The sequence below is a fragment of the Pan troglodytes genome, chromosome 21 (assembly GCF_028858775.2).
Source record: "Pan troglodytes isolate AG18354 chromosome 21, NHGRI_mPanTro3-v2.0_pri, whole genome shotgun sequence".
Lineage (NCBI taxonomy): Eukaryota > Metazoa > Chordata > Mammalia > Primates > Hominidae > Pan > Pan troglodytes.
The window spans coordinates 60,309,792-60,323,552 of NC_072419.2; the positions used below are offsets into that span (position 1 = coordinate 60,309,792).

At 39.7% G+C, this 13,761-nt stretch overlaps 1 protein-coding gene across 7 annotated transcripts in view; it reads right to left on the reverse strand.

Annotated features, from left to right (window-relative positions):
• The window catches only part of BCAS1 (brain enriched myelin associated protein 1), a 127,165-nt gene that overhangs the window by 76,364 nt on the left and 37,040 nt on the right, over positions 1-13,761 (reverse strand). For all 7 annotated transcript variants that reach the window (XM_009437431.4, XM_054674843.2, XM_054674841.2 and 4 more), the window contains exon 4: positions 8,537-9,117. In XM_009437431.4, coding sequence (XP_009435706.3) covers positions 8,537-9,117 — 581 coding nt within the window. The remainder of the gene's footprint in view (positions 1-8,536; positions 9,118-13,761) is intronic.

A 13,761-nucleotide genomic window follows, 5' to 3' on the forward strand; every position in this document is an offset into this window, starting at 1 on the left:
AGACTGACGGCTGCACTGTCGGCCTCCACACTTTTGAGGCTTTTGAACTTCTGCCACTACTGGCTTCCTACCTCCTCAGCTTGCAGACGGCCTATAGTGTGATTTCACCTTGTGATAATGTGAGGCAATTCTCCTTAATAAACTCCCTTTCACATATACGTCTATCCTATTAGTTCTGTCCCTTCGGAGAACCCTGACTAATACAACTAACTTTAGAATTTTTTAAAGATATAAGATGTTTCAAAAGTTTTAAAGTGTTTCATCTCTTTGAACCTATAGGCACAGTGGTTAAGTGTGTGGGCATCGGTGACCAATTTCCACCCTGCCACTTTCTAGCACTATGATTTGCACAAGTTACTTTACCTCTCCGTGACTTAGTAAACTTGCTAAGTTATAGCCGTTATAACTTCTGAGGGGGCGAGTCAGATGGGACAATACCAGAGGGAATGATAACTCAAAATTTATTTTTACAAATTAATTGCAAAAAACAATTTACTAGATATTTCAATGGATTAACGCCATGACATGTTAAAGACCAAATTTAAAATACCAAGTAGATAGTACAAATGTAGACTTGTACTATGATTCTAAAGTTTAAGTGAAATCGTATACACCACATATTTTGCAATGACTTTCTATTTCAACTTGTGTTAGGCAGAGCAGATAATGACATTGCAATAATACATCCTAACAGTCTTTGAAAAGTTGAACCATGACGTGTACCACCCTTATTCTTGTCAGGTTCATTTAACAAACATTATTGGATGCCAACATGTGCCAGCCATTCTGCTAGGCATTGGGAATACTCAGTTGCATAAAAAATGGTCACGTCTCTTAAGATAACTGTCTCAATGTGTCGAAGTGGTCAGATAGCAGAACAGCGTTCTGCAAATTTCAGACTGTGATCATTAGCAGATTTAAAAATAATGTAGTGGGTCAAAACCAGCAGTAAACAAATCAAACAGAATAGAAAAGAATACAAAATCCCTGCAGGTGTTACATGCTGCAAGAATAGTATTACTTCATGAATTCTTTGTTTCATGTATGCGCATGTATATCAGCTCAAGTAAAATCTAGTTCTTACTATGGGGTCACAGTTAAATTAGAAAACTAATGTAATGGATACACTCAGATGAATTACCATAGGTGGATACTGTAGCAGCTTCTACTTGCTCCATTCACTTAATGATTTCCAGACAATGTTAGATAGAGAAGATAAATCTGGTTTCTATCTGTGGCATGTCCTCTTTGCTGGAAGAGCCTTCTTTCTACTGAAGAAACTGAAAATGCTGGCTGATAGCTATTTGCACCTTGACACAGACACGTGACTCAATTTCACCAAAGGGCTCTGAGGATAAATTTTAGGAAACTCCTTTCTTATTTATAGGACATTATGACACATACATCGGAAATATTACACATCCAATTCCAGGTCACTGCAATAGAGTCAATATCACAATAGAGTCACACACATTTTTCGGTTTCCCAGTGCACATAAAAGTTCTCCACTGTCCTGGAGTCTATTAAGTGTGCAATAGCATTACATCTAAAAAAAAAAGTACATACTTTAATTTAAAAATACCTTGTCTCATTGTGTATATGTACCACATTTTCTTTACCCAGTCTATTGTTGATGGGCATTTGGGTTGATTCCATGTCTTTGCTATTGTGAATAGTGCTGCAATGGAATACTATGTGTCCATAAAAAGGAACAAGATCATGTCCTTTGCAGGGATATGGATGGAGGTGGAAGCCATTATCTTTGGCAAACTAATGCAGGAACAGAGAACCAAACACCGCATGTTCTCACTTATAAGTGGGAGATGAACAATGAGAACAGATGGACACAGGAAGGGGAACAACACACACTGGGGCCTGTCGGGGGTTGGGGGAGGGAGAGCATCAGGAAAAATAGCTAATGCATGCTGGGCTTAATACCTAGGTGATGGGTTGATAGGTGCAGCAAACCACCATGGCACACATTTATTTTAAGTTCTGGGGTACACGTGCACGTCACCCGGGCTCCTGCACATCCTGCATTTGTACCCCAGAACTTAAAATAAAAATTACAACAAAAACTTTATCTCTAAAAAATGCTGACACAAAGACACAAAGTGAACACAGGCCATTGGAAAAATGGTGCTGATAGACTTGCTTGATGCAGGATTGTCACAAACCTTTAATGTGTAAAAATGCAGCATCTGTGAAGCACAATAAAGAGAGGTATTCCTGCATACTTGGAATCATGTTAAAACCACAAGGGACTAAGCCTAGGGACTAAGCAACAATGGAGGACACCAGTAGAGAAAGACTGAGGCGGGCTTGTGGGGGCTGTGAAGATGTTGAACCAACCTGAACTCCTCTACCTCTAGGGTTCTTTTTACATGCAAGAAATAGTACATTCTCCTTGTTAAGTGAACCACTATTAATTGATTGTTGTGTGTGTGTGTGTGTTTCCTGCAGCCAAAGTAAAAATGATATATTACCAACCCCTAAATGATACACTATTCAAACTCCATCACTCTGAAAAGCCATTTGATCTATTTCATAATTACTCATTTCTAAGTTTCTAACAATTTAGAAAATATACAGTTTTATTTAGCATGACTACTACTGATGGCCTATATTATCTTCTAACTTTACAAAAACCCCTAGGGCAGGTAGTAGCTTCCTTTTGTGGATGAAAACACAGGTTTTTAAATGATTGAGTATAACAGGCTTAGGTGACAGATGGATCTCGATTCCACTTCTGCCACTAATTAGCTTTGCGACCTTAACGCAGGTAACTTAAGTTCTCCCCAAGTTCTCTCCTCTGTTCAATGGCAATAGAAATACCTACCTTGTTGGGTTGTTTTAACAATAAAAACAGATAATGTATGCAAAATGCTTACTACACAGCCTAGAAATAATGAATTATTTTAAAATGGGGCTATTATTGTCATTTAACTCAACCACACAGCTATTTAGTGGTAGAGTCTGGACTCATACCTAGGTCACCCAGGCTCCTAACACTTCCACATCACCTCTGCCACTGCAAACATCTCATATTAAGCGTTTCTTACTGCTAAATGCATCAAAATCCCAGTGGTATAGCTGAGGACCTTGTTTACTCCAAAACTTGCATAATGTAAGATGGATTTTCCCTTTGCACTGACAAAGTCTTTTGGGTGGCTAGTTCTCTTTACCAGTTGAAAAGGCATGGCCTTGTGGACATAAGGCAGAAACAACACAAAATAAAAAACAGTTAATAATTCACTTGGCCTTCTAAAGTTGAAATTGGGTAATTCTTTTTATTTGTTTTTATTTTTCACTTGGGATTTTGGGTATTTACAACTTTGCATATGCTAACATCTTTGAATTTCATTGCCTCAAGTTGGAACTTCATTGAACAAGTTTCAAATAATTGGCAAAAATAGAAACGTTGACTATCTAAGACTATGGGCTTTGGAGATGGACAATTTTGGCTGTGCCACCTTTTAGCTGTGTGTCAGGAGTGATATGCTTTCTCTGAACTGTTGACTTCTTCATCTGTAAAATGGTGAAAATACAGGAATTCCCTGGTAAGATTTGATGGCTCAGTGAGCTGATTTCTACAAAATGATTTAATCACAGAATTTGACTTAAAATGCGAGAGGGATTCATGCTGTCCGAAATCATCCAAGAGTGGAGATATCTGGTTAGCTTCATGGAGAACCTGGCACTGAGTATCAAGCCAATTTTTGATAAACAGAGAGAGAAAGAGACATAGGCAGAGAAAATACCAGGAGACAGATGGCGTTTGCACAGGTCAGGTGTTGGCCATATTGACTGGAGAAATTTAAGGGAAGGGTGGAAAATGCAGTTGGAAAATAGGCAGAGGAAACATTGTGGAAACCCTTAAATGTCAGACAAAGAAACTGAGGCTTATGGGCACGGACACTAACATTTCTATTGTTTCAAAAATAATTTTACAACTTTTATACCTTTCTCACCCAAGTTAGGACTTGTGCCTTTGGTTATACAACTCTTAAATTAGAGTCAACTGTGCTATCTCTGTGAGTTTGGGTTGAGGACTATGGAAGGGAAAGGCAAAAAATAAAAGTAAAATGTGAAGTAGAAGACAGGGAGAAAACCCATAATACTAGTAATAGCTAATTTCTCTTTTTTTCTTTCAAAATGCAATTTGTGCTAAGTACTTTATATGGCCTATCTCATTTAACTTCTAAAAGTGTGAACAATGTGAGAATGTGCTAGATACTATTATTATCCCCATTTTACAGATGAGGAAATTGAGGCTCAGGAGGTGAAGTAGCTTGCCCAAGATCACACAGCCAGTAGGTGACAGAGGTAGAGAGGAAACCTAGGCTACTTGACTATGATGCTTACGTTTAATTCACTACTAAATACCATGTAGGAAAGGACTCTGGAGACCTTGGTTCTTTAATTCCAATTCTACCACTAAACAGTAGAGACAGGATGAACTTGTCATTCACTGAGATGGAAAACCCCGTGAATTAAACTGGTGGGCATTTTGTTTTTGTCATTGTTAGGCGATGAATGAAGAGTTCCATTCTGGACACATTAGGGTTGAGATACTCAGTGAGCAGCCAAATGGGGATGTAGAAATTCAAGTAGACATGTGGAAGAGGAGGCAGCTGAGACTCACGTCTGGACTTCAGGGATGGATCCCGGCTAGAGATGTAAATTTGGAGCTTGTCAACCCATAGCAGTATTTAAACCTTTGGGACTGAGGGAAACCTTCAAGGAAATAAGCGTAGTTAGAGATAGCCAAGAAGTGAACCCTGGGGAAGTCCAACATTTAGAGGGTGAGATCCAGCAAAGGAGATGATGGAAGAGTAGCCAGGGAGGTGGAAGGATGTTGTTTCAAACAGCAAGGTGTGGCCCACTCAGTCACTGTGTCGGATTCAACTTGCAGGTCAGACCTACTAGGACAAAGATAGAGACCTATAGGATTTGGCAGCCAGGGTGATGGTGGGGAATTTGAAACATCATGGTGGCTGTGACAAGAGCCTGAATGGAGTGTGTTCAAGAGAGAAAAGAAGAGAAGTGAAAACACAGAATATTGTTCTTATTATTAGTAGCCTGAGCCAATCTGAGGACTGATGCACTTATCACAATGTCTCTTAAGATACTATGTCTCTTACTAGATTATACACTCCTTGACAGACGAGAAACATGATTTATTTTTCAAATGCCTTGCACAAGGTTAGTGCGAAAGTAACGATTGCAGGATTTAATTAAATTTTTAAAAGAAAAAAGACATTCTTCATCTTATGAAACTCTGCATGGCAACACTTTACGCACCCCACACCCCCACTCAACACAAACACAACTCTGGAAGTACTGTGTTGATAACAGAAATGTGGTAGGTTTTATTTTTAACCAATAAAGGTCAAGTTTGCATTATGTGATTTTGTGTGTGTGTGTGTTGATTCTTTTAAATGCATATCTTACAGCTCTGGTTCAGTTGTTGTGGGGAGAGGAAAAAAAACTCATCCCTGCCAACACATTGGTTTGTATGAATCACAGCTCAGTGAAACCTTTCAGGCATATAATTTATCTTTTCTTTGGCCTATGTAGTAAACGCTTCATTTGTTCATGAATTCTTGCCTTGTTTTAATTATGCTTTGCCCTGAATGTAGTTTTATAAGGCACAAAAATAAGATTGTCATTCTGAAAACACAGAAGATTTGTGTGTTTCCCCCAGGATGAAATGGTGGCATCTTTCTCCCAATTCACAGCTCTGTGGGCTTGTGGCTGGAATTCCAATCCAGCAGGGAGCAAGCCATAAAAATGGGGGGAAGGGCTGCTGGAGGGAGGCAGTGGATGCGGCTGAGCCCAAGGCATAATTCACCCTAAGAATTCTGAATCAATACACTGACATCCAGCCATGTACAATGTGGTACTCCCACCAAGAAAGCCACTGATTGAGAAGTTTTATTCATGTTACTTTCTGAGGGTTGGATTGTCCCATTACATTTATAGAACAATTGCTTTTTTCCCCCTAAATACAGAACTATGCAGCCGGGAGTCAGAAAAGAAACCTTGACAATCAGAAGGCTGTTTTGTTGTTGTTGTTAAAAACCTTTGCAGGCATATGCATCTGAATATCCATAAGTTCACAGGCTGAGGGAGAAATGGCTATTTCATAACTTTTCTGTGTTTCACATGTACATAGTACAAAGTGGGCACTCAGTATTTCAAATTTCAATATCACTGAAAAAAATGGAAATTTGTCATGTAACAAAATCAGATGCAGACTTCACTGGTGAATCTGAGGGAGTGAATTCACTTATTCAGAAAGGAAGACAGTTACAATTCTTGGGTCTTCTGAGAGATCATTATAACTTGAAAATATTACACAAGGGCTTTGCTATATTAGATACCTGCCATGTTCCTAACACAAGCTCCCATTTTCTGACTCAAATCTCATTTTGGAACACATTCCACTCAAATTGAGGTTCTACCCCTAAGAGTTCTTTTTCAATAAAGAAAGCTGAGTTAATAAATCACAACTCCAAAACTTTTCCTCACTTTTCTTAGACTAGAAATAGATTGAGAGTGTCGAGGTTTTATGGCTGAGTACATTGGAAGGCTGGCTATTCTATGCTGAACTGGTTTACTTGATTAAGATGGGGATTTGGATGAGTCACTGGACACCTGTCCAAAGATGAGTAAAACACATTCCTTCATTGTCTTCCCATAAATAACTCAATCTTCTCCTAACTGAGCCAATGGATAGGCTTTGGACGCCCAAGCAAAAGAAACACATGACTGTTAAAAAATCACAACCTCAAAATGGCCTTAGAAGCCTATGACCAATAATGAGAATGGTTTCTCCACTCAGGCACAAGTAGTAAACAGTTTCTCCCATATGCAGGAATACTGACGACCAGTTTACCACCTCTGGGCACGTAACTTTCAGGTCCTGGTTCATGCATTTGCTGGAATGTTCCCTGGGCCATGGAGCCCAGTTCTCCTGGCATCTGGCATCTCCCCCACACTCTGCTCCCCCAGCACAGCACTTGGCATCTTGCATTGCAATTGCACGTTTATTTATTCACTTCTCTCACTGGACAGCAAACTCCACCAGGGCCGAGACTCTGTGTCTCGCCCTTCACTGTGGTCCCTGTGCCTCACCTGTTCCTAGTACAGTGTCACACTCAGTAAAGAGCAGATGCCTGGATGCATTTGGAGACTTATTTTAAATTATACGGAAAGTTATTCAACCGGCTTCTTGAACTGGTGCATTTTGGAAAGTGGGTGTTTGAAGGGAAAATGTTTAAACTCTGAAAGAAATGTTGGAAATAAGCTCTTTGAATCAAAATGTATAGAAAACACAAGAATGCTGACAGTAAGAGCCTAAAACACATGATGCCTATTATCTTTTCCCAATTTTAACTCTCCAGAGTGTTCAGCGGTGCCCAGCCTTCATAATGTAATTCTTCATAGCACCCTGGATGCATTAAAACCATAGATTAACGTGATACTTATTTTCATTAAGGAAAATAATTTACGTACAGTGCTCAGAGTAGAGCCTGGCACATTGAACATTTTCAATAAATGACAGCAAGTGTAATTATTAGCACTTCGGAAGTGCAAAGTTGCATTGTATTAAGACAAATATATTTGGAGCTCATCCAATTTTTTCCTGGCTCTGAAGTCTGCTAGTGGCACTTAACTTTATTCCCAAGTTTTGAAAAATATTGTTTTTTAAAAAGTCTGTTAACCAAGGAAATGCATGCCCTAAACCTATAATGTATCAAGTTTTACTTCCTTCTTCTTTTAAGGAGTTCTTTTCCTGCCTTGAATACAAACAAACTCTCTCAAGGTTAAAAGCAAATGCTCTTTTTAGTGTCAAAAAGAGCTTGCCTTTCTTCGCTCAGGAAAAAAAGCAACTGATTCCAGGATATCTGCTTTGAAAACCAACACAAAAAAACCCCCCAAAAAACAAAAAAACAAAAACAAAATCCCCAGTTTTTACAAAGGTATTACTCCTACTTGTTGGAAAAGAATTAGTACATAAAAGAGTCTGCCCAGAGCTGTAAAATCTCTTTATGCAAACACACACCTTAGAGCAAAAGATGGTTAAATATCAATTCAGGCTATTAAGAGTAAGGAACGAAATGTGTTCCAACAAAACTCTGCAGGTCAACAAACTACAGAGACTAGGTGACATCTTTTAGGAATCATTTTTATTCCACTAACGCCTTTTCCTCCAGAATCCACTGATCGTAAACGCAACCTGTCTACTTCCGCCTTTGAAAAATGGATGGACAAATTCATCTGCATGTAACTCACCTCCTCTTTTCTTTTACATAAAACAGATGCCACAGCTGTTATTCTTCACACAGAAGTTTCTACCCAGAGAAACATCAGGATGACACTCTGCTGCAATGTGCTATTTGTTCTAGAGGGGTCAACAGCTTGCCACCTTGCCTAGGCCCAGGGTGACTGCATATGTGCAGTGGTCTTATCCCATTAGCGCCCCCGAGCATGCGTTCAGAACCAAGTGGATACACCTTGGCACACTTACCTTCCCTGCAGGGACATCATCGGACTGCCCTGATAATCCAGGAACCTCATCCACCTTGTCTTGATGCTCTGCCCTCTTGGCTTCCTGTTGGCTGTCACCTGGCACCTTTTCCTGTCCCTTGTCCAGCTTGAAGAATTTGTCAAAAAAGCTGGAGTCCTTGGGCTTGGAGGGAGCTTCTCCTCCTGCTCCCCCTGTCTCAGGTGGGAGAAGCGTGGGATCCCCGGCGGCAGAGAGGACCTTGTCTTGGGCCGGGGCGTGCCCTGGGGTTTTATCTGTGTCCTGCCCCGGTCCAGCTGCCACCGGAAGTGTCCAGCTCTCACTTGGGTCTTTGTTCGCTGGAGCTTTATTGGAGCTGACATCAAGCTTCACTGATCCAAGGGATGAATCTGCGGCTTGGTCTCTGGTACGTCCTGGTACAGGCCGAGAGAGCATCAAGAAAAAACGAGATTTAGCAGCTGGTGCCTCGGGTTTGGCCTCTTTCCCAAGATTCTTTCCGTTGGCATCCGCAACAGCACTTATTTCCATTGTCTCGGGGGAAGAAGTGGCCACATTATCCGTCTTGACACTTATTCCCAAGTCGACTGTAAACACAAACATAAACAGCGGTTATTCAGCCAAGCCGGGAAATTCAGGCACTAATAATGGACTCCAGACATTTTTTATACAAAAGCCATACTGCATACTGGAACTGTGTTGTTCTCTGGTCATTCTGAAAGGCAGAAGTTAGCTCTCCAGATCTCCTTGGACCCTGCTTTTCTTGGGAGAGGAGAAGGCAAGGTTGGTGAGGAGGGAAAGCTACTTAATGGAAAGTCACTAGCTGCCAGGTGTGGAACGAGTGATATTCAATGTTAATTAATCTTCTTTTATCTGTGTAAGAACTCCGTGAGCAGCATATTGTCATGATGTCAACTGGGAGGCAGTACAGCAGTTAGGAGCTTGGGTTCTGAAGCTAGAACAAGGTTTCTCAACCTCAGCACTACTCACATTTGAAGCCAGATTATTCTTTGTTAGGGAGGCTCATCCCGTGCCTCATAGGCTGATTAGCAGCATCCCTGGCCTCTGCCCACTAGACGCCAGTCACATTTCCCAGTCATGGCAACCAAAAATATCTCTAGGCATTGCTAAATGTCCCCTGGAGGACAAAATCTCTTACGTTTGAGAGGCACTGAGCTGAAATGTATTTTTGAATCCAGATTATCTAATTTTCTGTGCCTCAACTTTCTGGTAAAAGGAGACAGATAATAAATCTACCTCGTAATTTTGTTAGGAAGATTACATGAGTTAATAGTTTTAAAGCAAGTACAATAGCGCCTGGAATATATTAAGTGCTTAATAAATATCACAAACATTAGTTATCATTATTCATGAGTGAGAAAACTGACAGTCAGAGAGGTCAGTACACCCTCCCCTGGCTGCCCAGTAAGCTAGTAAGCAGCAGAGTCTGGCTTCAGGCAGAAATCTGACTTCTAAGTTCATGCACTCTCTGTCTTACCAGGGACTTGTATTAGCATAGACTGTGAAGAATATGGGAAGATTTTTAAAATACAGTACTCAGAAAATTTCTCTTTGAAAGGCTGGAAGAGCAGATATCCGCACAAGAAGGCAAATTAGACCTCAGGCCAGTGTGGAATTAAAGGTGTAGGGTTATCTGGTCAAGACTGTGTGTGTGGATACAGGCTCCAACCCCTCCAGGCAAGGGCACTGTTTCCAACATCCACCCTTTCTCCTTTGACCTCTACCTTGACCTAAATTAACTATAAAAGGTCCTTCTTTTCTAGGACGCTACTATAAATCAGTGTAATATTCAGGAAAAAAAGAACACCAAGAATGTTGGGATCCCAGTTAAAGATCAAGATTCTCTACTGATAAGCTGTGTGATATTGAGTAAATCACTAAAAATCTTTGAATCTCTTCATTTGTAAAATGGGAATATTGGTAGTCCTACTGCAGGGTTGTTGTAATGCTTAAAGAAGAAAAGTCATGCAAAGGATCTGGCACAATGCCTTTTCCATAATAGGTGCTTAGTAATTGACACATACTGTTATAACTTTTCAGGTTTCTCTTATGCCTTTGACAACATTGCATTTTGCTTGCTATATCTGTAGTCAGACACTTCTTAATATCTGTTTGCAGGAAGACAGAAAAATAAAGGGAAGAATTGAGATTTCTTTGATCTATTCATATTGCTCATTAATATGTAGTGAGAAATACATACACACACACATACACACACATGCACCCATTAGCAATTGTTTTTGCCCAACTCTAGTGTCTCGCAGTGTCTAGACTAAACAACAAACAAAAAAGGGGGGAGAGTGAGCTGGATTAAGCATTGAGGCACAGGGAAGAAATGGTCTGGGGCAAGCCCAGGGATGAATGTTAGGGGTTTCTCATAAACCTGAACCTGAAGAAAATCACCCTGCCAGCACATTGATCTTCTAGCTCTTCTTAACCTTTTTTTCTGTGATTCAGGAATTCATAATGATAGAAAATATTATACTAAAGAAGAAAAAAAGAGGGAGAATAAGTAAGTGATAGATGGATGCATCAGGGTGTAAAGTTAGCAAGTAAGGCTGTTGAAGTGTCAGAGTGAATATAAATGAATTGTGGGAATGGTCCATGCCAGGAGAAGAGGGAATGGTTGACAAAAAGGGAAATGCTAAGATTCAAAACAGGGAAGGGCTTTTCAAAATGCCAAGAGCACCAACTTATTTCTTTCAGTTTAATTCCTCTCTTCCTTACCCACTGGCTGGAAAGCAAAGGAGCTAGTGGTAAGTAAGAGTGTTATAGCCAGAGAAAAAGTCTTCGAAAAACACAAAGTACTTTCCATGGACAACCTTTTTTATTTTAAAGTGCCAATATGTTGCTTTGAAAAAGAATAAATTCCTTATATCCAGGTATCTGGACTAGACTTCCGTGCATTTAGTGATTATAGCAAATCCAAACAGTAGCTTTTGATATCAGAGAATGGGTAAAGTGTTTTTGACAATTTCTAAGAACTTGTCAAAGAACTTGAGTTCTTAGGTGATACATTCCATGCAACTGAAGCTCTGCTCTCCAAATTTAGGTGGGTACATACCCAAGTCCATCACCTGGGGCTTCTATTTCCTTTGCTCAGATGCTCACCTCCTAGGTGGGCACCTGACATAAGATAGACTAATAAAAATAAATCCTGTAACTTTTGATACTCCTATTAAAAAAGAGTTGCAAACCAATAGGAGGTACACTTGAGAATCAGCACAAATGAAAGTAGAACCTGGAAATCCAGGAAGCAGATACCCAATCATGTCATTTAAACATATAGATCCAGCTGTGCCTGAAGCTGAACTTTAGCATTACATAAGCCAATAAATCACTCTTCCCCAACTTACGCCAGTTGAAATTGAATACATACTCAGTGACTTTGAGAGAGTTCCAGGGAATTGGTCAGTCCCTGTTTCACTTGTAAATACATAGCAATCAAGCCTACCAAATCTATGATTGATTGGGGTGTCTGAAAGAGATGGAGGGAATGGAACCAACCTGAAAAACATATTTCAGGAGTTCATCCCTGAAAACTTCCCCAACCTAGCTAGAGGGGCCAACATTCAAATTCAGGAAATGCAGAGAACCCCAGTAAGATACTCCACAAAAATATCTTCCCCAAGACATCATCATCAGATTCTCCAAAGTTTAAATGTAAGAAAAAATGCTAAAGGCAACTAGAGTGAAAGGCCCGGTCACCTAAAAAGGGAAGCACAGACTTACAGTGGACCTCTCAGTGGAAACCCTACAAGCCAGAAGAGATTGAGGACCAATATTCAACATTCTTAAACAAAAAGAATTCCAACCCAGAATTTTATATCTGACTAAACTAAGCTTCATAAGCAAAAGAGAAATAAGATCATTTTCAGACAAGCAAATGCTAAGGGAATTTGTGACCATTAGACCTGCCTTGCAACGGTTCCTAAAGGAAGCACTAAATATGGAAAGACCATTACCAGACACTACAAAACACACTGAAGTACACAGACCAGTGACATTGTAAAGCAACTACATAACAAGTCTGCAAAATAACCAGCCAACATCATGATGACGGTATCAAATCGACACATATCAACACTAACCTTAAATGTAAATGGACTAAATGATCCCATTAAAAGACATAAAGTGGCAGGCTGGATAAAGAACCAAGAACCATTGGTATACTGTCTTCAAGAGACCCATCTCCTATGCAGTGACACACATAGGTTCAAAATAAAGGGATGGGGAAAAATCTACCAAGCAAATAGAAAACAGAATAAAACAGGGGTTGCAATCCTAGTTGCCGACAAAACAGATTTTAAACCAACAAAGGTTAAAAGAGAAAAATGCGGGCATTACATAATGATAAAGTGTTAAATTAAACAAGAAGATCTAACTATCCTAAGTATATATGTACCCAACACAGGAACACCCAGATTCATAAAGCAAGTTTATGGAGACCTTCAAACAGACTTAGACTCCCACACAATAGTAGTGGGAGACTTTAATACCCCATGACAATATTAGACAGATCATTGAGACAGGAAATTAACAAAGATATTCAAGATCTAACTCAGCACTAAATCAAATGGCCCTGATAGATATCTACAGGACTGTCCCACTTGAAACCATACAATTACATGGTAATTGAATGACCTGCTCCTGAATGACTTTTGGGTAAATAATAAAATTAAGGCAGAAATCAAGAAGTTTTTTGAACTAATAAGAACAAAGATACAACACACCAGAATCTTTGGGACACAGCTAAGGCAGTGTTAAGAGGGAAATTTATAGCACTAAATGCCCACATCAAAAAGTTAGAAAGAGCTCACGTTAACAATCTAACCTCACACTAGAGGAACTAGAGAACTGAGAGCAAAAAAACCTGAAAGCTAGCAGAAGACAAGAAATAACCAAAATTAGAGCTGAACTGAAGGAGATTGAGACATGAAAAACCATTCAAAAGATCAATGAATTCAGGAGCTGTTTTTTTTGAACAAATTAATAAAATAGACCATTAGCTAGAGTAATAAACAAGAAAATAGAAAAGATTCAAATAAACACAATCAGAAACGACAAGGGGGATATTACCACTGACCCCACAGAAGTACAAACAACCATCAGAGAATATTATGAACATCTCTATGCACATAAACTAGAAAATCTAGAAGAAGTGGGTAAACTTCTGGACATATACACCCTTCCAAGACTGTACCAGGAAG